Genomic DNA, 23,817 nt, shown 5'->3' on the forward strand with positions numbered 1-23,817 from the left:
CCAGAATCTATAAAGAACTTAACCGGCATAAAACAACCATATTTTAAAAATAGGCAAAGGACATAAACAGACACTTCTCAAAAGAAGACATACATGCAGCCAACAAACATGAAAAAATGCTCACCATCATGAATCATTACAGAAATGCAAATCAAAACCACAATGAGATACCATCTTATGAAAGTCAGAATGGCTATTATTAAAAAGTCAGAAAGTAACAGATGTTGGCAAGGTTGTGGAGAAAAGCGAACACTTACACACTGCCTATGGGAATGTAAATTAGTTCAGCCACTGTGGAAAGCGGTTTGGAGGTTTCTCAAAGAACTTAAAACAGAACTACCATCTGACCCAGCAATCCCAATTCTAGGTGTACATCCAAAGTCATATAAATTGTTCTACCAAAAAGACACATGCATTCAAATGTTCATTGTAATACTATTCACAATAGCAAATACAGGGAATCAACCTAGATGCTCATCAGTGGTGGACTGGACAAAGAAAATGTGGTACATACACACCAGGGAATGCTACACAGCCGTAAAAATAATGCAGTCGTGCCCTTTGCAGCAACATGGGTGGAGCTGGAGGTTATTATCCTGGGCAAATTAACAGAGGAACAGAAAACTAAAAACTGTATGTTCTCACTTGTTAGTGGGAGCTAAACACTGAGTACACACAGACACAACAAGGGGAACAATAGATGTCGGGGCCTACTTTCTGAAGGTAGAAGGTGGGAGGAAGGGTGAGGGTTAAAAAATTACCTATTGGGCACTGTGCTCCCTACCTGGGTAATGAAATAATTTGTATACCAAACCCCAGCAACATGCAGTTTACACATATAACAAACCTGCACATATATCCCTTAAACCTAAATGAGATTTTAAAAAAAGAAAGAAAAAAAAGTCAAAACCTTGTTTTGTGCAAAAATTACTTAAAATATTGTATGAAATTACCTTCATGTTTTGTGTATAAAGTGTATATGAAACATAAGTGACTTCCGTATTTACACTTGGTATCTTACTGGGTATCTGCAGATATTCCAAAATCCAAACAAAATCCAAATTCTGACACACTTCTAAACATTTCAGTTAAGGGATATTCAACCTGTACCAGTTTTCCTTCCTACTAGAAATGTATGAAATTATAAGGATGTCTTCTCACCCCTTCCCCTTCTGTAAGGCACCTTTGCCAGCTCAACAAATGATCGATTTTGTAATTCAGTAATTACTAGATTAGTAGTAATATGGTCAGCCCAAATTTTAAGGAATTAACTAGAGACATTGTGGAAACAAATCACTGTCTTGTGTATTTCAGCAGTAGGAAGTGAGGTTGACCTCTTTTATTTGAGCCTTATTGCCATTTCCAGACGTTATTCCTCGCTGTCATTTATTGTCTTCATTTTGGTTTTCTGTTTATTGCACTCTCCTCTTACACCTGCTTCTGCTTAGTCTTCTGCTGACCTTCAGGGTGCTGCGGCATCATATTCTTAGAGACATTTCCTCTCCTCCCCATCCCCTCATGTTACACTAGGCAACATGGATCTTCTCTTTTTTAACACACTCTGTCCTCACTTCACCACAAACAGTGCTCCATAGACCTTTAATCAGCTGGAAATTCTTCACCTCTGAATCCCCAAGTCTGAATTTCTCACTGCAAACCACGGTTTCATATTCTTATGGCTCTCCCACTGACACCAAATTTCTTTATCATCCTAATGTTATTTCCAAGCACTCCATCCACTTCTCATTTCCTTGTTTGGCTCCTTCTGTGTGTCTCTTGCTTTCCTGCCCAGCCTGTGATCTGTGATGCACCATTTGACTGTGATGTGATAGACACCACTTACCTGTTTATCTTTTTGAACTTCTACATACTTCCCTGGGAAGTTGCTGGCCTTGGGCAACCCAAAGCATTTATTTTCTCTGCTTCAGTTCTCCAGCTGTTATGTGATCATGGACAAAATCACATGCCAGCCGAGCTGTGTGTCCTTGGAATCTAGGATTGTGTGGTTTCCCCTTTATTATTTGGAATTCACGGAAACTAACAGTCTTAAAATAAAAATTCACAGAAAATGAGCCTAAATACATTTTAGTTTTTGGAGTCTGAGACAGTTATGCTGTGTCCCAGGGACTTCCACCTGGGTTCCTTTCTCACCATATGTGAGCCTTCGCTCCCCTAAGATGATTTAATCTTAAGAACCATCCTCAGTACTTCCCTTTTAGACATCTTGCTACTTCTGAGGCCGAGGCCAGAAGAATCAAATCCTTCTGTGATGTTTTAATATCCTATCTGTGATGTGATATTTTGGGCTCCTGACCCCTGCCTGAAATGATTTTTGGCCTTCTCTGTCCAGGCTTAACAGCAGAGTCATATTTCTCCAACCAAGATGGAGAGGTTTTCAGTTATACAGCTTGGAGTACAGTCTTCATTACAGAAATAAACAGATGAGAGGCCATTCTGTTTAGGCGAAGATGGAATGCATTATGATGAAAGTTGTAGCTTTTGCTAGGAAGACTAATTCCAGAACTGATTTGCTAGGAGGGAGAACGTCGTAAATGTTCCCCCTGCCTTGGTGAGGATTGGCCTCAGTAGTGAATAGGGCTGAGGCAGTCCTAGGTAACTACATTAGCTTCCTGCTACCTGGAGATAAAGCTCAGACCCCTCGGTGTTACATCCGAGGCCCTCCATGAACTAGTGCAATCTACCTTTCAAGCTTGATCTCACATCAGTTTTACATTGTGGCCAGCCATACTGATCTTGCTATCCCTCGATAGTCCATATGCCTTCTTTTCTCTGAGTTGCGTGTATGTCTTACAAAAGTAAGACGTGATACTTAGAAAAGTTTGGAACAATATAAGAAAGCAGAAAAGAGAAAAATCCTTTGGCTACTGAGATGAAACTCCTAGAAACATTTCATTGTGTGTGTGTTTTCTCTCCCTTGCACATGGCATTATTTTTGTTGTTTTTCCATAGTCTTTCGTCCTTCTTTTTAAAACTAAACATTACATAAGAATTTATTTTTTATTTCCATAGGGTTTGGGGGAACAGGTGGTGTTTGGTTACACGAATAATAAGTTCTTTAGTGGTGATTGCTGAAATCTTGGTGCACCCATCACCCGAGCAGTATATACTGTATCCGATGTGAGGATGAATTGAGCCCAGGAGGCAGAGGTTGCAGTGAGCTGAGATTGTGCTGCTGCACTCCAGCCTGGGTGACAGAGTGAGACCCTATTTTAAAAAAAGTACTAGCAGCAGTAAAATGTAAAAGAGAAAGAATTTAGCACTGAGAAGGGCACAGCATCATTTTTCTGGTATTCTTGACAAATGTGCACAATCTAAATTTAGTCATGAGGGAATATCAGACAAACTTAAGCTGGAGGACATTCTAGAAAATAACTTCCCAGTACCCTTCAAAAGTCTCAAGAAAGACAAAAGAAGCCTGAGGAACCATTACAGAGGAAAGGAAACAAAGGACAGGTGGCAGGTGCTAAATGCATTGTGTGATCCTGGACCAGCAAAGGACATTAGGACAATTGACAAAATTTGTATAAGGTCTGTAAATTAGATAATAATTGTATGTCAGTGTTAATTTCCTGATCTTGATGATTATGCTGGGGTTAAGACTGACATTATCATTTGGGGAATATTATTGAAGGGCATATGGGAATTCTTTACACTACCTTTGCCAACCTGAAATTATTTCAAGATAAAAAGGTTAACAGCTTTATAATTAAAAATAAAGCAACAACATTAACTCAATGTTGTTTACCTAACTGACACCTTAGGCATCTACATTGGCTCACCAACAATGTCCACATGTTTTTGCTGGGCTGCTTACTTAATTAGCATCAGTAAGCTTCTGGTTTTCAAACAGATTTCATGTACATTTTTTTATTTGATTCTGAAACAAACAAATGTGGTTTGTGGGAAATTTCCTCCATCTTAAAGAAACAGGGTTGGTTATGTTAAGTGATTTGTCCCAAAAAAAAAAAAAAAAAAAAAAAAAAAAACAAAACCACCCAGTACTAACAAAGTAGTGGGTAGATGGGACCACAAAGATTTTCTGGGTTTGGACTCTCAGAAGTTAAAAAGGCCACTTTCATTTTTCAAGGAAGTAATTTAAACATTTACACAGAATAAATTATTTTTAACCAAAAGTTATTTACAAGATAATGAAAATGTACACAAACTTTAAGATATAGCACACTATTGGCCATGAAAGTAGGTAATGGAACAAAAGTTTTAAAGTTTTATGAAAATTGAAAAATTTCCCCAAACTGCCATGGCTTCTGTGAATGTGTGTGTGCATAGGTGCGTATATGCAATGTGTATTCTCTTTCAACCACAATGCCAGATTCCAAATTTGAACCCCTTTGTAACTATGAGCCTAAACCAAGTGGCTACTTGGCTTCCCTCGGTTATGACTTCCAAACAGCTGCTCATTTCCCATAGTTTATTTTCCTCCTTAAGGAATTGATACTAAATAGTAGACCTTTGAAATATTGCAAGATGGATTATCATCACCAGGGAGAGATGTAGAGCGGAGTGAGATTTAATGCTAATCTCATTTTAAGTAAAATCACAAACTTTCTTTGTAAAAAGGCAATCACAATATCTTCACTTAACCTAAATTCTGTGTTATTTTGTTGAGTGTTAAAGAACACATGTTACATTCACCACTGAGAAGTCACTCAATTTGGCGAGGAAAGACAATATGAAAACATTAAATCATATACCTCCACAATGAGTTATATAAAAGCAGGGCTGAACTTCAATTCCTAACACATGGTCTCATCTTCTGCAGATGTATATGTGGAGGCAGCAAGTCAAGCAAACTGGAAAGTTAAAAATGAAATTTTTACTCCTTAAATTATGAGTCACCTACTAACAAAAATAAGAATCTGCATCATGGAGATTATTTCCAAAGAACAGATCCTTTTAGCTAAAACTAACTAGTCTCACTAACCCATATTTTCCTTTTGCTTACAGAAAGCCCTCTGTTTTTAATATACTTCTACTGACATAGTCAGAGTCAATGGAACATAGCTAATTATAAGGCAGTATGCCCCACCCATTAAAGAACATAAAGACCTTTAAAGCTTCAGATTTTTATTTTGTCAAGAGAAGACTATTCTGCCTGCCTGGAGATAATTCACATTTTTTGTTTAAAGGTTAATAAGGAAGTAGGATAGAAACATGTGAAGATCATGCTTCCCAGAATGGGAGGCAAAAAAAAAAAAAAAATCTTCATTTTATTTCTGTCTCTGAACTTATGTGAGGGAAAGAATGTGCTTGCAGAGTGTGTGTTGGAAGTAGGGGGAGTGGTTGGGGGTCTGGTATTATATATTCCAGGGTATGCTGTGGTTTAACGGTAGTGAATTTTTCCTTTTGATTTGTCATTTGATGAAATAAATTCCCTGCACTTTTCTGTAGAGACAGATGGTAATCTGTCATTCAAAATCCAGTAGAATGAAGTCTAGAAGCTGAAGCCGTATTTGATCTCATGTGGTATGTGGTGATCCTGAACTGGTCCCATTTAGAGAATCCAGGCCTAGAAGTAAGTCTTGGGATGTTGCAGACTGGAAACTTAATTCCCAAGTGCGCCATGGTCACTGGTAAAATTATTCTCCCCACTTCTTTATCATGAGATCTATTATTCCTGTGAAGATGGTAAAAATAATGTGTGTTGTTTAAAGAAGAAAGATAAGACATTGATCTGTGAAAGAGGTAGAACATGAATTCCTTAGAAGTCCCTGTGTGTCCTTCATGGTCACACCCCCTTTCTTTTCCCGAAGAGAACCACTGTTCTGACTTTTGTCTTAACTAGCCCCTTGCTTTCTGTATAGGGAGATATCTGTATACACAAACGAACAAACAAACAAACAAAAAAGCTCTGAAAAAACCCAGGTATTCCTAAAATTGATTAGTTTTACTTTTTTTTTTTTTAGTTGTTTTTGAACTTTATATAAATTTTTAAAAACATGCAATGTGTTTTTGACAGTGACTTTTTTGCCCTCAGCATTATGGTTTTTCATTGTTGTTGTTGTCGTTGTTGTTTGTTTTAGAAGACAGGGTCTCACTCTGTCACCCAGGCTGGAGTGCAGCACGCTCACTGTAACCCTCAACTCCTGGACTCAGGCAATCCTCCCACCTCAGCCTCCTGAGTAGCTAGGACTATATGTACGCACCACCGTGCTTGGCTAGTTTTAAAATTTTTTTGTAGAGACAGCATCTCGCTATGTTGCCCAGACTGGTCTCAAACTTCTGGCCTTACGTGGTCCTCTTACCTTGGCCTTCCAAGTCTTCATACTGGAATTACAGGTATGAGCCACTGCACCTGGCCAGCATTATGTTATTTAATTCATTCATGTTGAGTATAGCTGGGCTTCATTCATTTTTGCTGCTGTTAGTATTCCATTCAGTAACTAAGCAATGTACCCATTTTACTGATGAAAATTTAAAGTTTCCAGTTTTCTCAGGTTTTTGTGGTTGTTGTTCAATTACAAGCAATGTTGCTAATGCATTTCTTATACACCTGTCAGCTAATACACAGTAAGAGTTTTTCCATATGCCTAGGAGGGCAATGCCAAGTCATATATTATATATGTGTTCACCTTTATTAGGTAATGTAAAACTGGTTTCCAAAGTGGCTGTAGCAACTTACATTCCTGCCAGCAGAGCATGAGCTTTTCCATTGCTCCACGTCCTCACCAACACTTGATATCATCAAATTTTTCAATTGTAGCCATCATATATTAGTATATCATTACAGTTTCCTTAGGATTTTCCTGGTTACCAATGAGATTGAGTATCTTTCATCCATGTGTTGACAACCAGAATTTCTTTTATGAATGCCTATTCAAGTATTTTATCCAGTTTTCTATTGAGTCATTGGTCTTTTTCTTATTGATTCAAAGCCATTCTTTATATAATCTGAATACTAACCCTTTGTTGTTTATATGTCTAACAAACATCTTTTCCTAGTTTGTAGCTTGTGGTTTCATTCTCTTTGTAGTGTCTTTTGATCAACATTAACTTAAAGATTGTCACATTTAACAATCTTTTCCTTTATTGTTTTTACATTTTATGTCTTGGGAATTTCTTTCTATGAAATAAAAATACTCTCCCTCCTTTAGAGTTGTCTTAGTCCATTGCTGCTGTTATAACAAAACACCTTAGGCTGGGTAATTTATAAACAACCAGTTGTTATTTCTGACAATTCTAGAGGCTGGGAAGTCCAAGATCAAGGCACGGGCAAGTTCACTGTCTGGTGAGGGCTGCTCCTTCTGCTTCTACGATGGTATCTTCTTGCTGCATCCTCACTTGGCAGAAGAGGCAAAGGAATGGAAGGGACAAACTTGTCCTCTCAGCCCTTTTACGGTGGCACTAATCCCATCTATGAGGGTGGAGTGTGCATGACCTAATCACCTCCTAGTGGCTCCACCTTTTAATATTGTTGAACTGGGAATTAAGTTTCCACATGAATTTTGGAGGAACACAAACACTCAAACCATAGCAAAAGTTTCTCTATTCTATTTTTGTTTTTTACATTTAGGTTCAAATTCAACTGAATTTGTTTTTGTATTTGGTGTAACACAGGGAGTCCGGTTTCATCTTTTCCATAGAGAAAACCAATTGATCCCAGACCATTTACTAAAAAGTGATTTTTTTCTCCCACATTGATCTGAAATACCACCTTTGATATTTAGCAGATATCCGTATTACATGTCTGGGCTTTTTGTTCTCTTCCATTCATCTATCTATCCTCATGCCAGTACTACACTGTCTTAATTCCTGTGTCTTTACAAGTCTTGATATCTGATAGGGCCAGTGTTCCCACCTTTTCCTTGGTTATTCAGGACCCATTGTTCTGTATATAGTTTGCATAGTTGTATATTCCACTTGAGAGGTTCCACCAAAAAATTAAGTATTTTGAGAGGAATTGCACATCTATTTTAGGATACTTTACATCTTTAGTATATTGAAGCCTCCAATTCAAAAGCCTGGCATATCTTTCCGTTAATTTGGATCTTTCAAAATATTTTAAATAAAGTTTTAGTTTTTTCCATAAAGACCTTATACATTTATTAGATTTATTCTTTAGATAGTCTGTATTTTTGAGATTATTATAAATTCTATCTTTTAAATATCATTTTCTTACCATTTGTTACTTTGGATAGAAAGGCAATTGATTTTTACATATTGATTTATATACAGCCAACTTGCTATATCCTCTAACTTTAATGATTTATATATTGATTATTTTGAATTTTCTATGTAGTCAATTATATCATTTCTCAATAAGAGCAAAACAATTTTATTTCTTAATTTTATATTTCATTTTTCTTTTTCTTGCCTTACCCTACTGTGAGCTCTTCTAATATAGAATTAAGTAAGGGTGTTCTTGTTTCTGATCTTAAAAAGAACACTTTCAATATTTCTTCATTAGTATTTCTACATTTACTGAGATGATGTATAGTTTTTCATTTATTTGTTATTGTAGTAAATTATATTCATTAGTTACTAATATGAAGGTACTCCTGCATCCCTAGGATAAAACTGTCTTAGTCATGATGGATGGTTATTTTTACACATTTCTGGATTTTGTTTGATAATGTTTTATTAAGATTTTTGGATTTTTGTTTGTGAATGAGATTGGCCTGTAATTTTCCTTTTGTACTGTCATTGTCAGGTTTTCATATCAAAATTATGCAAGCCTCCTTGACAAAGAAAAGTTGAGGGTCAAGGTAGTCCCTCTTTTTTCATATAGTGGAATAGTTTGTGTAAGGAAGGATATAGGAATATTCGGGTTTTTATTTCTCTTTGTTTCAATTTAGGTAAGTTAAAATTCTATAGAAAATGCTCCATCTAAATTTTTTAATATTTAGCATGATTTTTAATGATATTTTATTATCTTTTAAATTTCTTGTGCATGTAAATTATGACCCCAAATTTTTTATTTTTTTGTACATTTTTTTCTTTGAAAAATCTTGCCATAAAGTTGTTAGAGCTTCCAATCATTTGAAAGAAACTTTGTTTAGCTTTTTTGATCTACACTCTTATATGTTTATATTCTATTTCATTATTTCTGGTCTTATTTTTATGATTTTCTTTCTTCTAGTTCTTTGGATTTATTTTACTGATCTTTTTCTGATTTCTTAAATTATTTACTTATTCAATTTCAATTTTTCTTTTTTTAAACATTGTTAAAATTTCACTCTAAGTAATGCTTATGCATCTCTACACATTTTTGTGTATGACATTTTATTAATATTTAATTGCAAATATTTTGTCATTTTACATTTGAATTTCCTCTTATCCCATAAATTATTTGTGGGATTCTTGATTTACAAAGATATAGGGATTTTCTGGTTATCTTTTTGTTACTAACTTTCAACACAATTACACTGAAGTCAGAAAATATTTTATGTATGGTATCAATTTGTCAAAATCTTTGAGACTGATTTTTGGTCCAGTATATTGTCAGTCTTTATAAATGCTCCATAGTTGGCCAAAAACAATGAACACTGGTGTTTCAAGCTGCTAGGCATAGTGCTCCATATATGTGTGTTATATGAAGCTTGCCGATTGTGCTAGATAAATCTTCTATATCATTATTTTTACTACTTGATCTATCAGTTACTGTCAAAGATGTGTTAAAAATCTTCCACTATTGTAGACTTATTACATTCTCCTTGTAAATATTGTTACATATTTTCAATCTGTGTTATTGGGTACAAATTTCCTTAAACTTTTTATATGCATATTAATGTGAGAAATATAGTTAATTACAGAGGCTCAAATTTAGACTATAGGTTATTTTGGTTCAGTGATTCTGATTTTTATATTTTGTAAAACATTTAATAAACCTCACTTGAGACAACAAGGATTTTTTAAAATCACACTTAGCAATTCAGAGTTAAAAATATTGGTGTCTCTTGACCTTGTTAACCCATTTCTGGGATACTGTCCAAAATAACCAGAAGTAGATAAAAAGCTTTATGTACCAAAATACATATTTGTACTGGCAAATAAAATAAAATTAAATGTCGGTTCTAACAATAGGAGAGTAGTTAAATAACTGGACATAGCTATGTGATAATGTATTATACATCCATTAGAGTCATTTATAAAGAATTTATAATAAAACTGGAAAGTTATTATGTCACAATGATGCATAAATCTGACTACAGTCAGTCCCTCTTACCCATGGGGGATATGTTCTGAGACTCCCCAGTGGATGCCTGAAACTGCAGATAATACCAACCTCTACATATATGAATTTTTCCTACACATACATACCTATGATAAAAGTTTAATTTATAAATTTAGCATAGTAAGAGATTAACTACAATAATTAATAATAAAATAGAACAATTATAACAATGTGCCAGAATCATTACTCTTGTGCTTTGGGGCCACTATTAAGCAAAATAAGGGTTCTTTGAACACCAGCATTGTGGTACTGCAACAGTGGCTCTAATAACCTAGCCAGCCACTAAGCAACTCGCGGGCAGGTGACATATACAGCGTGGATATGCTAGATAGAGGGATGACCTGTGGTGTGAGATTTCATCATGCTACTCAGAACCATGTGCAGTTGATAACTTATGAATGATTTATTTCTGGAATTTTCCACTTAATATTTTCAGACCAAAGTTGTGCATAACTGAAACCACAGAAAGCAAACTGCAGATAAGAGGGGACTACTGTATACTGTATGATTTCAATTACCTTAATGATAACTATAGAAAAAAATTCTAGGAAGAAGTATCTCAAAAGCATTGTAACATTAATTGGTGTAACATTGGGGGAAAAATGGTTTTTCCCGCTTCCTTTCTATTTTTCTGTGTTTTCTGCATTTTCTACCATATTCAAATTTCTTTTACAATATAGGAGGAAAGCCTTAAAAGCATGAACTAAGAAATGCTTATTTAATTAATACTTGAGTGTACACAATTAGTCTTTCATTCTATATTATGTTGGTTTTGACTGATATATATATATAATATGTGTGTGTATATATATAGTGTGTATATACAGATATAATATGTGTGTATATATATTATATATATATATATACACATTTTTTTTGAGACAGAGTCTTGCTCTGTTGCCCAGGCTGGAGTACAGTAGCATGATCTCAGCTCACTGCAACCTCTACCTCCCAGGTTCAAGGGATTCTCCTGCCTCAGCCACCTGAGTAGCTGGGATTACAGATGCCCACATTGCGCCTGGCTCATTTTTGTACGTTAATAGAGATGGCGTTTCGCTGTGTTGGGCAGACTGGTCTTTATCTCCTGACCTCAGGTGATCCACCCGCCTCAGCCTCACAAAGTGCTGGGATTACAGGCATGAGCCACCGCGCCTGGCCTTAGCTGGTATTTTTTAAATATCAAGATAGAAAAGTCATTTAAAATGTGTGATAAGGATATGTACAAAGTAAAAGTTAATGTTTAAAATAAATGTCTTCTTGTACTCTGCTGCCCGTAGGTAAAGTGTTGAGAGAGGAGAACCAGCGCATTGCTCCTGTGGTTTCCAGCCGCGTGAGTCCAAGGACAGGACCAACAGCTATGGGGTCCTTCAGCTCACACATGACAGAGTTTCCACGAAAACGCAAAGCAAGTGATTCAGACCCATCCCAGTAAGTGACTTTGTTCCTCTAACCCAGTGAGAGCTTTGACTCTAGGGAGAAGAGGAAAATATTCCTTTTAAAATCTTTAATTTTAATTCCAAGTTCATGGTAACATTTGGAGACAGGAGAGTACTTATCTACCCAACTGCTACCTTTGTCAATGACTGACTTGGAACTTTTCCATCCAGCTCTGAAGAAAGGTATCTAGAAGAGTCAGCTGGAGTCTGAAAGAGACATAGGAACATGACTTTTATTTGGTTAATGTTTATGGTCATGGCAAGATACTTGCCTTCCTTACTGAAATCCTTATAAACATGAGGAGAACACCTTGGATGTTTGACTTAAAATAATAATGACTACTTCTCACCTTACTCATCATGTATAGAATAACCAACCCTTGGTTATCTGTAGTCAGTTTAATCATATAAAACTCGTGCTTTCCATATTTATTAAGTCAAATTGATAATAAAGTCAATGTTAAGAATACCCACTGTCTCCTTATTTATTTTTGTTACCCCTGCAGCTTCAGTCCTAAATATTCTTTAATGACTTCCCCAAAGCTGGAGCTTATATGGTGAAAACATCAGGGCAAGCCAGGTACAGTGGCACACGCCTGCAGTACTAGCTACGCAGGAGGCTGAGGTAGGTTCATTTGAGCCCAGATGTTTGAGACCAGCAAGACCCCATCTCTAAATAAATAGGTATAAAATTTAGAAAATATTAAGGAAAAATAAAGATAGCCATCTAGAGCAACTCATCATAGGCTGGTACTTTACATAAATGTGAGAGTTGATGACAGTTCTCCATCATGAATGAAGGGAAAAATCCTGCGTTGGGAGTTGGAGGTCAAGATAAGGACATAATAAAACATCCTGGCTCTTTTTTGTTGTTGTTGTTGGGGGATGATATTCAGCTCTTATTTACAAAGTGGGCACATGCTAGCTCTTTTTAACTCAGTTCTTCCCAATACACTTTATAATTTAGCTTCAGTTCCCAAGACAGTAGAGTAAATACTAAAGCACTTCCTACGCCACATATAAAGGATTGGAAGGTTTTCTACTGTTTTTGGTTGTCTCTATTCCCTTAGTCTCTTCCATTAACATGGATGCTTCTGAAAACTATAGTTGATAAAGTGACAGTCTTTTTAGACTCTCTAGCTGTTTTCTATCCTAAATTATCAGTCAATAGCCCCCACTTAACTTGAGCTAAAAGTGACTGTTAGTTCTTTTTATTTGCTTCCTTATTCAGAATCATAAGCACCACTGTTCTTTCTCGGTGTCTAAATATGATTTCAGCAATTGAAGTGGGAACAGTGAATATAGAGGTAGCCCAGCTTCGTGCCACATGGCGGGGCACAGATGAGACCTTGCAGTGGTTTGGGGGTGAAATGGAAAGTGGGGTCAGTGCTAGCAAAAATGTAAGAAACATGCAAAGTACTGACAGTACCGACATTTTTTTGTCAGCAAGCAACACTGAAGATTATTTAGGTAACTATTCACATTTTAGAAGAGGAAGAAGCTAGAACTCAGAAATGTCAAGCAGTTTGCCCAGCATCACACAGCTTGTTAGAATGCCTGATTCCAGATGTGGTATTTTCTCCACTTCACCCAGCTTCCTGTCACTGGGTAGCTGGACAGAGTGGGCTGCTTTCTCCACTTGAGGACAGGCTTGCTGTCCATTCCCAGAACATCTGGGTAGGGGGTGACCCAAGGCCTCCTTCCTTCCAGGTCAGGAATCATGACAGAAAAAGTGGTGGAAAAGATTTCTGAGAATCCCCTTACCTATCTTCTTTCAACAAGGATAGAAATATCAGCCTCCAGTGGCAGCAGGTAAGTCCTGGACCGTTTTTGACATACTCCCTCCCCTACTTGAAGAGGGCATAGAGTGGCAGTGAAAACGTAATACATGTCCCGCTGATTTGCTCATCATCTATCGCAGAGCTTCTCCTTTCTGCCCCAGTCCTTCCTTTATCCTACCAGTTTCTGTTCCCTTTAATGAAATTATGGATGTCAAAGTACGTGGTGCTGACTATATAGTGTCCTTCCCCAGGACTCAGTGCAGGAAAGCCAGTCAATAGGTGAGGCTGATTTCACTCACGTAGCCTCAGAGTGCTGGATATTTTTAAAAACGAAGAATATGTGAGAATGTCCACCCTTTCTGTGGCACTGTTGGTTTTGAATGGAGAGCCGGTTCTTTTTTTTTTTTTTTTTTTTTTTGAGACAGAGTCTCACTCTGTCGCCAGGCTGGAGTGCAGTGGCGCAGTCTTGGCTCACTGCAACCTCTGCCTCCTGGGTTGAAGTGATTCTCCTGCCTCAGCCTCCCGAGTAACTGGGACTACATGCGCCCGCCACCACGCCCGGCTAATTTTTGTATTTTTAGTAGACATGGGGTTTCACCATGTTGGCCAGGATGGTCTTAATCTCAACTTCATGATCCACCCGCCTCGGCCTCCCAAAGTGCTGGGATTATAGGCATGAGCCACCGCACCTGACTGGAGAGCTGGTTCTTTAAAAGGGTCTTTGATGAATCTGTGGAATGTAGTCATTAAACATTTATTGCGTTGCTACTATGTGACAGTCAGTAGACTAGGAGAGATAGAGACACAAAGGTACAGGAAACTTGTGCAAGTGGAAAAGATACAAACAATTATTTTACATCATCATAACTGCTATAATAGAGACCCTGGGTACTATGTCAGCAAATAAAGTTAGGCATTTAAGTAAGATTTAAATGCTTCCTGGAAAAGTTGACTTAAGCTAAGTTTTAAATGAAAAATAGAAATAAGTCTACAGCCAGGTGTGATAGCTCATGCCTATAATCCTAGCACTTTGGGAGGCAGAGGTGGGAAGATCACTTGAGCCCAGAAGTTCGAGGCTGCAGTGAGCTATGGTCACGCCACTGCATTCCAGACTGGGTGACAGAGTGAGACCCTATCTCTATAAAAATATATTTAAAAACAGAAAAGAAGAAGTGAGTCTACAGAGCAGGAGTGGAAAAGATATTTTAGGTGGAAAGAACAACCGTGCAGGCATACAGGTATGTAGTTGCACATTCCTGATCAGGAAATGAGTGGTTGTCACCATAGAGCAGAGGGTGCACTTAGAGGGAGGTGAGCTATGAGATTTGAGGGATAAACACGAACTGAGTCATGAAAGATCTGCTGAACTGAAGAATCTGAAAACTGTCTTGAATGCAGTAGGAAAATGAAGAATTCTAAGCATGAGAAGAACTTGATCAGATTTATATTTTTTAAAGAATTGATTGCCTCTGCACTTTTTCACTTTTTTATTATGGTAGATACACACACACACATATATGCGCAAACACATATATATAAATAACATTAAATTTGCCATTGAACCACTATTAAGTGTACAATTAATTGGCATCAATTATAGTCAGTATTATAGACCATCACCTCTATTTCTAAAACTTTTGAATCACCCCAAAGAAAAACTCTGTGCCCATAAACAACAGCGTTCCCATTCTCTTCTCTCCCGATCCCCTGCTAACCTCTAGTGCATTTTCTGGCTCTATGAATTTGCTTATTCTAGATATTTCACATAAGTGGGAGTCCGAGGCAGGTGGATTGCCTCAGCTTAGGAGTTTGCAACCAGCTTGTGCAACATGGTGAAACCCTGTCTCTACTAAAATACAAAAAATTAGCCAGGTGTGGTGGCAGGTGCCTGTAGTCCCAGCTACTTGGGAAGCTGAAGCAGGAGAATTGCTTAAATCCAGGAGGCAGAGGTTGCAGTGAGCCAAGATCGTGCCACCGCACTCCAGCCTGGGCAGCAGAGCGAGGCTCCATCTCAAAAAAAAAAAAAACAAAGTGGAATTATATGATGTTTGTTCTTTTGTCTGACTTATTTCACTTAGCATAATGTCTTCAAGTTTCATCCATATTATAGCATGTGTCAGAATTTCATTGCTGTTTATGGCTGAATAATATTCCACTGTGTATATACACCATATTTGATCTATCCAGTCCTCTGTTGATGGGTTATTTCCACTTTTTGGCTATTGTGAATAATGCTGCCATGAACACTGATGTACAAATACCTGCTTTAGTCCTTGCTTTCCATTATTTTGGATATATGCCTAGGAGAGAGTTGCTGGGTTATGTGATAATTCTGTTCAGTTTTTGAGGAACTGCTATACTGTTTTCCACGGTGACTGCATCACGTTACATTCCCATGAGTAGTGTACAAGAGTTCCATTTTCTTCACATCCTCACTGATCCTTATTATTTTCAATTGCTTGATTATAGCCATCCTGGTAGGTGTGAGTGGTACAGTCTTACAGTTTTCAAAGAATCACCCTGGAAACAGCATGGAGGATGGTCTGAAGGGGGAAGATCCAGTAGGCAGAGAGAACCATGGAGAATAGCTCTTGCCAAGGATGAGGTTTTCTGAGCTTCAATCAAAGAGAGTGGCCCTGGACAGGAAGGGGAGGGAAAGGAAGGGACATATGACACACTCAGAAGATAGGATCAATAGGACTTCGTGATTGTTCATTGGGAGGAGGATATAAAGTGTGCCCACATTTTCTGACTTGGGCTTCTAGATGGAGGGTGGTATTTTCATTCACTTATATTGAGGCAAAGATGATGAGTTGAGTTCTGGACACACTAAGAATGGGATATTTATAGAACCTTCAAGCAGGAAGATGGACATGAGGATTTGGAGCTCAGGGTGGAGGCCTGGCCTGGAGTTAGAGACTCAGACATCATTAATGCACAAAACGTACTTGAACTGATGATGTGGGTGACGTCACTGGGAGAAGCTTATGGAGTGGGGACACTGGGGACTGAGGATATACTCTGGGGGCGCTGACCTAAAGATAGTACAAGATGAGGGGAAGCCTGCCCAGACTATGTGAAGGCATGGCTCTGAAGTGGGAGCGGCACACAGAAATCAAAGGAAGCACGTTTCAAAAAGAGGAACGCCTGACAAGTGGCAAATCTGGGGAATATTTTGAGATTGCATCTGCCTCTAACTTTGTCTTTGGTTAATTTAGAAAGAATGCCTACATTTCATTCAAAATGCAGTGAAAATAGTTTTCAAGAAAACTTTGCATTGTGTCTGAAATTCTATTACTATAATGTAAGGTGCTGCACTAAGAAAATGTATCCCAGTAATGTGAACATTGTTAATATCAGGAAGCTTATTAAAACACATTTGTAAAAATTTGTAAAATGTTAGGATTATAGACCAAATTTACTAATTATCTAGATTTGTTCTACAAACAAATGAACTGTTTGACTAACAAGATCTTGCCTTTATTCTATTCTGCCAGGGGCCATTAAATAGAAGGGTATTTGTATTTAATAAGTACAGTATATTTGAATTTCACCAAGGAGGCAAATTCACTCAGTGAGTTCATTTGCTAAAATGCCAATGATCAAAGGGAAAACATGATCTTAAAAGGTCAAAGTTTACCTTTTGAAATTGAAGTAATGTACATATATGTAGTCAGTGCTTCATATCTATGGGCAACCAATCAAAAATTGAAAATATCCAGAAAAAAAAGCAAGTCTGTACCGAACAGATCCAGACTTATTTTTCTTGTTATTATTCTTTAAACAATACTGTATAACAACAATTTACGTAGCATTTACATTGATTAGGTATTGTAAGTAATCTGGAGATGATTTAAAGTATATGGGAGGATGTGCATAGGTTATATGCAAATACTGTGAAGAGACTTGAACATCCACAGGTTTTGGTATCTGCGGGAGGTTCTGGAGCCAGTCCCCCACGGATGCTGAGGGACAATTATATATAATTCCAGACTATTAGGAAGAAAATTATTGACCCGTATAATTGTTTTCTGTTCATTCCTTTAAGATGGCTAAAAAGAGAAAAGAAGCTGACTTAATCTGACCCTCTCTTTTGCCTCAGAGAAACTTTTAATTTTATTTGTACCAGCCACACAACAGGCTGACAGTGGTGAGAGAAATGGCCAGGTATGGTGGAAGGCACACCAGGCCAGGTATGGTGGAAGGCCAGCCTGTGTTGAATAGTCTTTGCTTGGCCTCCTACTAGTTATAGGACCTTGGACAGTCATTAACTTTACTCAACTCCTTCATCTGTAAAATGGGGATAGTAATAACTTCATCACTGTGCTGTGAGAATCAAGTGTGGAAATATTTTTGATAAAGTACCATAAATATAAAAGCTCTTCTTGATTGAAACTGTGAAAAGGAAATGCACCACTTGATTAAGCGTTAGTCTTTGTGGTCTTTTTTATTTGGAATATTTATAAGCATCTCTTTATAAATTTGATTAACTTTTCTATAAGCATTATCTTTTTTTAAGTGGAAAAATATTAAAACTTCAAAAGAGTTCAACTGAGTAAGACAGTTCTAAAGTAGGCCAAACTTTTTTCAAAGCCTGAAAAATGTTCATTGTTAAATATCTATAAAGAAGGAAATTTGTTAAGATGAATCAGAAGCCTTAAAATATTTATCCATAAATTGTACTCCTAGGAATTTATCCTAGAGTGTAATTCGAGATGCCCACACCACAATATTCTTAGCCATATTATTTATGATATTGAAAATATTAGAATGTTGAAATATCCAACAATAGCAAATGAATGAATTATGATTTAACTAATCAATGGACTACCATGTTCTCCAAGAATATTTGCAACTATGCAGAAATATTCATGTTAGAATGTTAAATGAATAAGACAAGACCTGAAAATTATATACTATGATCTGAGTTTTATTTATTCTATATGTAGAACACACAGAAATATCCACATGGTACCCATGCACCATGGCTAAGTTAAATAATCATTGTATGTATCTACATGTTTAGGAAACGCTGGAAGGAGACATGTTAGAATATTAACTGTGATTACTTCCAGATGGGATTATGGGTGGTTTTCCTGGAATTTTTCAAATCTCTCACAAAATGATACATTTGGAAATATATCTTTTAAGATTACATATTTTTAAAAGCTATGCAGCCTGCATAATTTTTGAATGCTGACAGTCTTCTATCACCACCAATGTTTTTCATTTTAGTAATGGTCTGATGAGTACATTTCTGATGCTAGGAACTATACTAATGTGAAAATTAATATTATTGGCAAGAGTTTCCAGTTTTCAATATTTGTTACCATCCAGATGGATTTTTAGGCAGAATAAATTCCTTTTGATTAAAGGTCTGGGATTCTTAATCCATTTTCAGGCTGTTGTAATATAGCTATCATAAAGTTTTTGGTTAAGCCATCAATGATCTTAATGACTTTAATGTTAATTCTATGAAAATCTTACTATTGCTCAAGTTTGTCATGAGATCATATCCAAGTAATACACTAATTATTGCTCACTGTCAGTTAACATAACTTTTGTTATCCTTATGGGAATGGTGTTGCCTGTCAGCGTTAGGAAGAGAATGGTTCCTGTAGACAGTAGTAATCATTTCAGGTCATTAGGTGCTCAAGGGAGCATTTACAGCTAAGGATTTTATAGGAATTAGGATGATTGGACTTAATCTCACATCTGTTTCTCTCTCAAGAACTACAGAAAAGGTATTTCATGTACTTTGATATTTTATCCTGCTTTTTTGTAGAGTGGAAGATGGTGAACACCAAGTTAAAATGAAGGCCTTCAGGTACATTGACTTGTTGAGATGGTACATGGTGAGTGGAAAGGTACACAAAGGCAAGCCTGTAGCCTAAGGCAAAGGTGACACCAAGATAGAAGGGCTTGAAGATGAGACTTTTTTGTCTTGTTATGCTCTGAGAAGCAATGTTATCAGGCATCTTTTGTCTTGCTTTTCTGTCTACTTGGATAACATTTTGGCTTTCATGCCTTTAACTTTCTCTTAGAATAGCTTTTTTCAAAAAAAAGAATATTTTCTTTAAGCACTAAAGAAAGATTGATTCATGACTTAAACAAATCAGTTACTTATGAGGAGCATCTGACTGTTGGAAACCCATCCTCGTAAGTTCTTTGTCAATTATTTCAACATATTTTTTCAACAACAACAACAAAATATTTTTCTCCATCTGGCAACATGGCCTATCAGAGTTTTGCTTTTTCTCCATTTATTTTGTTTTCTGATAGGATTCTACAAAATACTGCTGTGGTTCAAAGTGGCAGTAACTGTACACAGAATTAGGAGCCAGAGCTCTGATGAAGTATTAAGCAGAGAGCTGGCCTCTGGATAATTATGCCTTTCCTTAATGAAAGCCTCCAGAAACCTTTTCAGGTGCAGCTCCTTCAAGTAAAGTACCTTGTTCAGACATTGGTTCTTTCACCTTGCCCTGGGTTTCCTGGCTCCCAGCATCATCATTCACCTTCTCCACCGTGGGCTTTCTCCCACCCTGCCCTCATCTCTCTCCAGATCCTGGCTCAGAGAGAGCAGCCCTTCCTCTGCTGTACATCCTGGAGTCAGGCGTCTCTATCCACCGCTGCTGTCCATGCTGATGGGGAACACTGTTAGAAAGAAGAGGTGGGCCGGGCGCGGTGGCTCAAGCCTGTAATCCCAGCACTTTGGGAGGCCGAGGCGGGCGGATCACAAGGTCAGAGATCGAGACCACAGTGAAACCCCGTCTCTACTAAAAATACAAAAAATTAGCCGGGCGCGGTGGCGGGCGCCTGTAAGTCCCAGCTACTCAGGAGGCTGAGGCAGGAGAATGGCGGGAACCCGGGAGGCGGAGCTTGCAGTGAGCCGAGATCGCGCCACTGCACTCCAGCCTGGGCAACAGCGTGAGACTCCATCTCAAAAAAAAAAAAAAAAAAAAAAAAAAGAAAGAAGAGGTGATCCTTCTAGTGAGAGTGTAACTACAATATTCTTTTAATCATAACACTTTCATTTTAATCGAGATGCTCTGTAATCCCAGCTCCTTGGAAGGCAGAGGCAGAAGAATCCTTTGAGCCCAGGAGTTTGAGGCTGCAGTGAGCTGTGATCATACAACTGCACTGCAACCTGGGCAACAGAGTGAGACCTTGACTTTTATCCCGTCCCGCGGGATCGTCAAGGCAGGACCTGGAAGAGGGGGTGGGAATTTGGGGAACAAGAGACACAAGAAATGGAGACAAGACAGTGCTCTGATCAAGTCTCGTTTAATGGCGGTAATGCAATGCCTTATATACATTTGGAAGGGAAGAGGCGGGGCTAAGGCGGAAATGACCTCATTGCAGAGGGCGTGGCCAGGTAGGTTTCGGTTTCTCCGGTCGGACGTCATGTTGCGCTTGTGCTATCAAGTAACAATTTTTCCTGGGCTCAAGAAAAGTGAGTGAAGAAGCAGGAAGAGCGCCATCTTTTAATGGCGGTATTAATATAGGAAAGAAGGCAAAACTAGGGAGGAGGTGTGAGGTGGAAATGAATATAGCTCAGGCATTTTAATCCTTAATTATCATTCGCTATGGCCGGGGCGTGCAGCTCCGGACAGACTTTAAAATGAAAAAGAAAAATATCTAATTGCTCACAAATAGAACAAAGTATGAGTAGATAACTGAATTTTATGTGAATACACATCTAATTTGAATCCTATCCACTTCATCCAACAGTATGTATTTTGTTCCAGGCGTGTCACTGCCAAGGGTGAATGGTTGGGGCAGGGAGTGTGTTAGCTCCCACAGCCTTCGTTGATGTTCCTCACTACCCACCTCCCTACTCTTTTATCTGGAAAAATTACATTTTCTTTTATCCAATTTAAAGTCTTTGTAAAAACAGATCAGGGAAGTCTCCCACTTACCCTCTTTCCCATCAGATTGCCCCTGAACTATTCTAATAGAGAAATTCCGGAGTTTCTGTGTGTTGTAGGAGAGGGATTTGCAGCAAAGTGTGACGAGTAAAATCATGTAATTCTTGAAATCTAAGATACACTTTTCCCCTCTACGTTTTATCTTCTGTGGAAATTTCTTATCAGTGGCATCTTCCTGTCAGTTGGCAGCATTTCTTTCTCTTGTGATGCTTTAAATAATCGTGCGTCTTACAATTGGTGGCTCTTAGATTTGATGAAATAGGGGTAGTGGTATGAAAGGTACTGAGGTGGCTTAGAGAGAGCAGTGATTAATCATGTAGTAGTCAGAGAAAGCTTCCCAAAAGAATAACTGAGCTGGATTTTGAAGAAAGAATAGGATTTCTCCAACAGTGCAGTCAGAAAGGACTTTGTAAGCCGGGTAAAGAGGAAGGCATGGAGGAGGTGTGAGACAGCATGGCGTGTGTGAGGACGAGCAAGTCTTCACACGTTGCTGCCGTAGGACATGTGGAGCTGTCGGGAAAAGTCTTGAAGAGAGAAACTGGAGATGAAGACATGAGGCGGGTCAGGGAGAACCTTGGCCTATAATTAGGGAATCTGGCTAGTCCTCTTGGGCAGTGGATGTGCAGTGAACAGTTTTGTGCAATGGGATTAGGTGACTTGATTTGTTTTACTACATAATTCCGGAAGGCATAGGATAGACTGGGAGAAGAAGGAACAACAGTTTAAAAGGTTCTGGGGTAATGCAATGAGCCTAAATTAAGATGGTGACAGAGGAAATGGAGAGGAAGAGAAGACATGTTTAAGAAATATTTTAAGATCTAGAATCGAAGGAGTTTGTGATTATTTGGCTTTTTAGGGTGAAGAGGAAGGGTCTAAACCAGGGGTATCCAATCTTTTGGCTTCCCTGGGTCACGTTGGAAGAAGAAAAATTGTCTTGAGCCACACATAAAATACAGTAACACCAATGATAGCTAGTGAGCTAAAAAAAAAAAAAAAAAAAAAATCTCATAATGTTTTTAGAAAGTTTATAAATTTGAGTTGGGCCGCATTCAAAGCCATCCTGGAGTGCAGTTTGGACCAGCTTGGTCTAGAATGAGCAGTTGCGTTACCAACCAAGATAAACCCTATAGAAGGAATAATAAATCAGGAGTAGTACAGGAAGAATTGAAAATGGGGGTACATTGCAGAGAATGCATTCAGTTTGGGGTTTCCTGAGTTTTAGATTTCTTGAGAATCGTTTAGATTTGTAATTCTAGTTCCATAGGTCAGGAGCTGAGTGAAGTATGAATGAGATAGGGTTATAATAACCAGTAGCTTATGAGTAGCTGTAAAGCCTTGTGAGGGAATGAGATCTCAGGGTGAATAAAGAGTGAGGAGAGAGTGGTGCTGAGCAGGGAATCTTAGTACACACCAATATTTAAGGATCAAGTAAGAGCTGGGTGAGGAGACGAGGGGACTGAGCCGAGCAGGGAGAGTGGAGGAGGACGAGGAGGCAGAGAGGCTGTGGAAACCAGGGGAGAATGAGAAGTGTCAGCAGTGTCAGATTCAAGGCAGGGATCAGCAAGAGATTGCAAGAGAGAAGAACGATCTTCGCTAGGACCATTTTAGTGGGGCAGGGGTTGTGGAAGGTTGATGTTACAGATGGACAGAATGCCTGGGAAATGAAAGACTGAGTGGAAACTGCACTCTTTCAGGGAGCTTGCTGAGGGGGCAAGACAGTAGCAAGAACAAAAAACAACTAGAATTAGGGAAAGGATTTTTTTTCAGGGGGGAAGATACTTGAGCACATTAATAGACCCATGATAAGGAGCTATAAAAATAATGAGGTTAAGATGCTGACAACTATTTATGCAAATGCAAGAGAATAGTTAGCTTTGAACAAAAGGGCACCCATCTCTTCTGTAATATTGGAGACAGGTAGAAAAACCACCTAGGCTCTCAGACAGTTGTCTTCGTTCTTAAAGATTTCAGAAAATGAGGTAGGGAGGGACTGACCAAGGGCAGCGAGTTTTATGAATGCTATTCCTGGTCTCAGCAGCACTTTCCTCTTCCTCAGTGACAACTGCAGGGACCCAAGTTAGGAGGAAGAACAGTGTGTGCCTGGTGGGCTCAGCATCTGCTCCACTTAGTGCCACGGGTGGGGGTCTGGAGGTCTGCCGAATGTTAAATATAAAGGAAGTTCCTTTTTCCCTCTTAGAGAAGCTCATAGCCAAACCGAAAAGCGGAGGAGAGATAAAATGAATAACCTGATTGAAGAACTGTCTGCAATGATCCCTCAGTGCAACCCCATGGCGCGTAAACTGGACAAACTTACAGTTTTAAGAATGGCTGTTCAGCACTTGAGATCTTTAAAAGGTGAGTTTGACGACGGCTTCCACAGTTAAGTGAAATCTGCTCTGTCACTGAGGTCTCTGATTGGTTCGCTTTGCTGTCAGCTGTTGAGGTTCTATCCAGATGTG

The 23,817-nt window shown here is 38.3% G+C and overlaps 1 protein-coding gene across 16 annotated transcripts in view; it reads left to right on the forward strand.

The window, feature by feature from the left end:
* BMAL2 (basic helix-loop-helix ARNT like 2) overlaps window positions 1–23,817 on the forward strand; it is a 75,871-nt gene that overhangs the window by 18,034 nt on the left and 34,020 nt on the right. For 7 of the 16 annotated variants that reach the window (XM_074006462.1, XM_074006464.1, XM_074006466.1 and 4 more), the window contains exons 2-4: window positions 11,491–11,641; window positions 13,360–13,461; window positions 23,556–23,713. In XM_074006462.1, the coding sequence (XP_073862563.1) occupies window positions 11,491–11,641; window positions 13,360–13,461; window positions 23,556–23,713 (411 nt within the window). Of the gene's footprint in view, window positions 1–11,490; window positions 11,642–13,359; window positions 13,462–19,215; window positions 19,258–23,555; window positions 23,714–23,817 lie in introns of all 16 variants that reach the window. The other 9 variants (XM_045364901.3, XM_074006463.1, XM_045364899.3 and 6 more) reach the window with 3 other exon arrangements.

This window comes from Macaca fascicularis, chromosome 11, assembly GCF_037993035.2.
Source record: "Macaca fascicularis isolate 582-1 chromosome 11, T2T-MFA8v1.1".
Taxonomy (NCBI): Eukaryota; Metazoa; Chordata; class Mammalia; order Primates; family Cercopithecidae; genus Macaca; species Macaca fascicularis.